At 45.5% G+C, this 5,590-nt stretch overlaps 1 protein-coding gene across 1 annotated transcript; it reads right to left on the bottom strand.

The window, feature by feature from the left end:
* Positions 1–292: 292 nt before the first annotated feature.
* LOC121445383 (histone deacetylase 8-like) lies at positions 293–5,375 on the bottom strand. The gene is made up of 4 exons (XM_041647514.1): positions 5,370–5,375; positions 4,789–4,975; positions 2,856–2,997; positions 293–451 (listed from the first exon to the last, which is right to left on the bottom strand). The coding sequence occupies exons 1-4, from the start codon at positions 5,373–5,375 to the stop codon at positions 397–399; spliced, it is 390 nt and encodes a 129-aa protein (XP_041503448.1). The 3' UTR covers positions 293–396.
* Between the last annotated feature and the right edge of the window lie 215 nt (positions 5,376–5,590).

Here is a 5,590-nt window from a genome sequence, read left to right as displayed (position 1 = left end):
AGACTTTGCTTCAATTTCCCTACCTCCCATTACTAAAGAGAAAAACCATGTGCTTGCCACATACAGTTTAGTCAATGCTGGTTTAAGGAATGGGATCTAGGAATCTGTGCTGCGTGTACCTGGGACGTTTAAACAATGTGACTGCAATGGAGAGAAGAGCACGTGGAAACCTGACGGGCAGCTTAGGGCAGGGACCCTCGAGCAGCAGTTCCAGGAATGCCCAGATGCTGGCAGGGAGCTCTGCTTTCTTATCTCCTCTTAGTGAGTGTCCTTGCTTCCCTGTGGGGTGTGAGCAGAACTCCGCAACTCTAAAGGGCTTCTGGCAGACAGCTCTGGAACTGGAGCTCTGGATTTTCAGGATGGAAATATTGGATCTACCCAGTCCTTAATTTCAGCCTATCTCCTAAATGACGTCAGGGTTTCATCTTCAGAGCAGAGACTGTTGGGATATCTGGTGGAGATAAGAAACCAGAAGTTCTGGCTCTGGCAGGAGACTTAACAGTCCAAGCTACTAAAATGAAAGAGGTAATTAAAGTAAGGCCTAGAGCCCACCTTAGGCATGCTGAACAAATGGGAGGAACAATTCACACCCTCAATGAGAAGATGTACTTTTCCTTTCCATCCCAGAAATCCCACCCTCCCACCTCACTTGGGTATGGTTGCTCCTGGAGCCTTCCCTGGGTTAAGCCTGCTTGCTTTTCTGAATTACTTAGATAAGTATAACTGTTCCTTTTTCTCCCCTCCCCTCCCCCTACACACACACACATACACACACACACACACACACACACACACACACACACACAGAGAGAGAGAGAGAGAGAGAGAGAGAGAGAGAGAGAGAGAGAAGAGAAGAGAAGAGAAGAGAAGAGAAGAGAAGAGAAGAGAAGAGAAGAGAAGAGAAGAGAAGAGAAGAGAGAGAGAATATGTATACACACATACACATATACACCCAGATGCTGGCCATAATCTAGACATGCTTCTCCTGATACTCTGGGCTTTCTCACTCTTTTTCTCTGAAGTTATTACTACCCCTGACTCCTAAGCACTGATTTCTTCCATGTGGTGGTTTACAAAAGGCATGATTTTTCTCTCTTCTTTTTTTTTTTCCTGCTACCTAGCAGCTACCAAGATTTACAGCTTTCCAGCCCTAAGGGTTTTCTTTTAAAGACTAATTAAATTGTCATTGTCCTCGGGCTTCCTACTGAGTCTTTTTTTAAAGACAGAGTCTCACTAAGCAACTCTAGCAAGACCAGAACTAAGAGGTCTGCCTGTTTTGTCTCCTGAGCACAGGGGCCTGAGTCTCTTCTTAAATTCTTTAATTAGTGGGACTAAAACTCAAGAGGAAACCCCAATTTGCCCAGTAACATGTGACACTCCAGGTTGGGCTCCCCAAAATTTCCTAGTAACAATAATAGGTAGCGCCTAGCTTCTAAACTAATAAGCCTGTTCTAGGGGTGTCAAGAACACCTTGGAATTCGGACTTGACTTAAGTCAATGCCCAGAAACTAATTTACGATCACTACAGTCTGTCTGTTTCCAGACAGGATCAGCAGAAAGCTGTCTTCAGCACTTAATGAAGCGAGCACCTTCACACCTGCAGCCAGACTGACTCCACTCCAAGTACAGCCTCTGGCAGAAACACAGCGGTAAGAAGTGGCAAGGTATGAAAGTGCCCCAACTCCTAGCAGGTCTTCTGCAGCAAAGGGAAACGGGAAATGACAGCGCACTTGCCAGAGCAAGCACGCTCGTGAAGCCACAGGGCTCCCTTACTCCCTGTGCCCAAAGGACAGAGAAGTCCTGGATGTAGAAAATCTTGTTCTTCTTTTTTATTCTTTGGCTTTAATAAGAAAAGATCCTGTTTTAATTTTGAACTTAAAAAAAAAAAAGCTAACAAAAGCGGGCTATTCTCTTTGTTTAAGACCATGTGGAATCATTACTAAGACGTCAGTTTTCTATTGTCTAGGTAGTAGACTGTAGTTATTTAGTTTTACAAGGACTTCTTTGGCCAAGAAATCTGTCCATTTGGAAAAGAATAGTATTGCATACTACTATGCAGATTTGCACACGCTACAATTGTAGTGCCTTTCAGTCTGAAGGAATCAAATGCTGGGTCCTTTTTACTGAAGACCAAGGTCTTGGTTGGCTGCACCCCATTTGTGAAAGACAGCCGCTTTCTTTCACTCAGACGGCAGGCACACTGATAAGTTCAAAATCCCCCTTCCCTCGCAAGTATTAAGTAACAGAGCAAATGAGATGGCAGATGCGGAAGAAGACCTTGTCGTTCTTGTCACTTTCCTCGATTCTTTTGAAGCCTTTTGTTCTATGTCTAGTCTCATCAATTAGCTACTTATTCAAACACCCATTTCTTACTTCTGTCAAGTAATGGCTCTGACATGCTCCTCTCCCAACACCTCCATGATCAACTTCTCCCGACTGCCAATCTATCTTATATACTACACATATTCCCTTAGTACCATAATTTATATTATCTTCTAACTATTCGAATTCTGTTCCTGTTCCTAGAGCCAGGTCCCTGAGACAGGGAATTTCCAAGGAATGCGTAGGTTGTCTAGCTACTTCCTTTTCCCTGTCCCTGATGAAGAACCTGGGGTCTAGGGAGGTCTGGACAAGTTTGCAGGAAAACTAGGCATACCGCGCAGATGCCTTGACTTTCAGTTCAGTGTTTTCCACTGCATTAGGTCATTTATCTTACTTGCATCTTTTCAGAACTCCTTATAAAACGCTAGACATATTCGTGGTTCCCTTGAGTATCAGTATAACAAGTGTACAGGTTTATCTAACTGAGAGATTGACCAGGGAAAGAGTAAGAAGGCAGAAAGGCATTTCCTTACTTCTTTGCGTGATGCCACCCTCCAGACCAGTTAATCGCTATTTTACACTTCCCGTCAATCAGGCACTGGGCAGCAGTGATTGTAGCTCCTCCCACAGCAGCCGCATAGTCAAATATTCCTTCTGTGGCTGGGCAGTCATAACCTGGGGGCAGAACCCAGAAAAATCTGTTAAAGAAGATCTGGGGAAGGAAGAATAGGTTAAGCTGTGTCAACAGCACAGCCTAAAGAAGGTTCTGGGCTAAAACCAGCTCCACTGGGGACAGATAAGCATCTCCAATGTTAGACAGGGAAGGCTTTCAAAGGTTAGAAATAGAAAGGGTAAAACCTTCAAGATGAACTTCTCATATCCCACCAGCAGTCCATCAAGGCCCGAGAGGTGATGTATTTTGCCAGTGGTCACACAGAGCCAGGCCTGGGACCGGGTCTTTTGATAGCCCCACCTAGTATCTTTCTTTAAGCCACACAGTTTCTCTAGAAGAGTGGTGCCTTTGACATCGCAGTATGCTGCTGTCGCCTACAAATGTGTTGGGCCCTATTCATAGCTATCGTGGGAGGCATGTGGCCCACGAGCTGCAAGCTGGACACACCTGCACTAGACCATGCTGTTGACAATTCACTGTGATTTTTTTAAGGCATCTGTTGATGAAGGATAAGGTAGGAAAATTAGCCAGAATTTAAACATTTACCTAATGCCATGCATGGTGACGCATACCTTTAATCCCAGCACTTGGAAGGCAGAGGCAGGTGAGTTCCATGCCAGCCTGGGCTTTACAGTGAGACCCTGTCTTGGAAAAATTAAAAAAAAAAACCTCAAACCAAATAAGTCAATACTTAAAATATATGATCACTACAGCTAGTGCAGCCCCAAGTGCTGCCCTTAGAATCTTAGCACTGAGCGATTCTTCTCCATCAGTCTCATGGTTCTCTTGTGTTCGACTCATAGAGTGTTCACAATATGACCAGACTGAGGGATTAAAATGAACAGTTGGGGCTTGAGATGTAGCTAAGGCAGAGTGCCTCATTAGCATATCCCAGGACCTGGGTTCCACCCTCAATAACACACACAGGCACAGACAGACAGACAGACACACACACATACAGACACATGTGCACACATGCATCAGTTATATTATTTCTTAATTTAAAAGTATCGGGCCACAGAGGTGGCTAGCAGTTAAGAGCATTTTTTTACTCTTCCAGGGGACCTGGGTTCAATTCTCAGAATCCACATGGCAGTTTCCAAACATCTCTAACTTCAGGTCCAAGGGCTCTACGGCCTCTTCTGACCTCCACTGGCACTGCATGCACGTGGTACACACATACACTCAGGCACACAGGCGTACACATAAAACTTAAAGATAAAAAAGAAACAAGTATTAAGGGTTAGGGAAGTAGCTCAGTCAGTAAGATGCCTGGCACACAAGGATGAGGGCCTGAGTTCAGATTCCTGGCATCCATGTAAAAGCCGGCACACGAGGCATGAATGTGTAACCCCAGCACTGGAGGGGTGGAGACAAGTAGATGCTTGGAGACCACTGGCCGTCCAACCTGGTCAAAATGGTGAAGTTCAAGTTCAGTGAGAGCCTCAAAATGTAAGGTGGTGAGTGATTAAAGAAGACACCCAGAGCCAGGTGGTGGTGGCACATGCCTTTAATCCCAGCACTCAGGGGCAGAGGCAGGTGGATCTCTGTGAGTTCAAGCCCAGCCTAGTCTACAGAGGGAGGTCCAGGACAGTCAGGGCTACACAGAGAAGCCTTGTCTCAAACGAAACAAAACAAAAGACACCCAGTGCTGACTTTTGGTTCCACGTGTGTACCAGCAGACACAAGCACACTACTGCACATACACACATCCTTCTACATAAACACAGAGAGACAAATTAAGTACCATAATCTACAAGCTGGGGTCCCACTGTTGCCCGAGGGACTCTTACCTAGTCCGTATTCTATAGAGTCCGGATGGTCCTCATCACCTTCTTGGCTGACCTTTTGGAGATGTTGCAGATAGGCATCAGTGTGGAAGGTGGCCATATCCTCCATGGAGGCCACTTTGGGCTTCACTATCCTAATAATAACAGCGTGGACATACAGAAGTACATGAGACTCAGAGTATGCAAAGAGCTGGAAATAGCAGTCAATATCTGAACAGAAAAGACAACTCCCAGCTTCTGGTTCCAGTGAGCCGAAGTCATAAACACACTGTCGCTCTGCTGCACTGCCCAGCCTTCACTTCCTCCATCTATGATACTGACCCCACTAATAAGAGACAAGAAGACAGATTTTTTTCTTTTGGGTTTTTAGGTAGGAAACGATAACTGAAAAACCATATTTAACTCAAACAGATAATCTTGGGTCAAGGTCCCTGGTTTAGCCACATAGAACGCATTAACCCGGGGCCAGAAGGATGGCTCAGGGGGTAAAGGCATCTGCCATTAAGCCTGCCAACCTGAGTTTAATCCCTGGGACCCACATTGTGGAGGAGAGAACCAACTGCCCTGGCAAGTTGCCCTCTGACCTCCATGTGTGCTCTCTGGTACACACATCCCCCTAAAGAAATACGTATCATTTTTAAAAAAATTAAAAGAGCTCTGGAGCTGGAGAGATGGCTCAGGGGTTAAAAGAATTTGTTGCTTTTGCAGAGGACTGGGGTTCAGTTTCCATCTCCCACATGGTGACTTACAACCACGTGGAACTCCAGTTCGAGATCTGACCTCCATAGGTACCAGGCGCGCGCGC

Source organism: Microtus oregoni, unplaced genomic scaffold (genome assembly GCF_018167655.1).
Source record: "Microtus oregoni isolate MIOR12 unplaced genomic scaffold, Mior012 000182F_ref0000045, whole genome shotgun sequence".
Taxonomy (NCBI): domain Eukaryota; kingdom Metazoa; phylum Chordata; class Mammalia; order Rodentia; family Cricetidae; genus Microtus; species Microtus oregoni.
Note: the sequence above shows the minus strand (reverse complement) of the source record. Positions and strands in the feature narration are given on the sequence as shown.

Excerpts from the sequence above, each read along its gene's own strand:
- LOC121445383 (XM_041647514.1), bottom strand. Across the intron at positions 2,998-4,788 it reads CTCTATAGAATACGGACTAG|GTTATGACTGCCCAGCCACA; the intron begins GTAAGAGTCCCT and ends TTCTGCCCCCAG. Across the intron at positions 452-2,855 it reads GGGTGGCATCACGCAAAGAA|ATATCCCAACAGTCTCTGCT; the intron begins GTAAGGAAATGC and ends TATCTCCACCAG.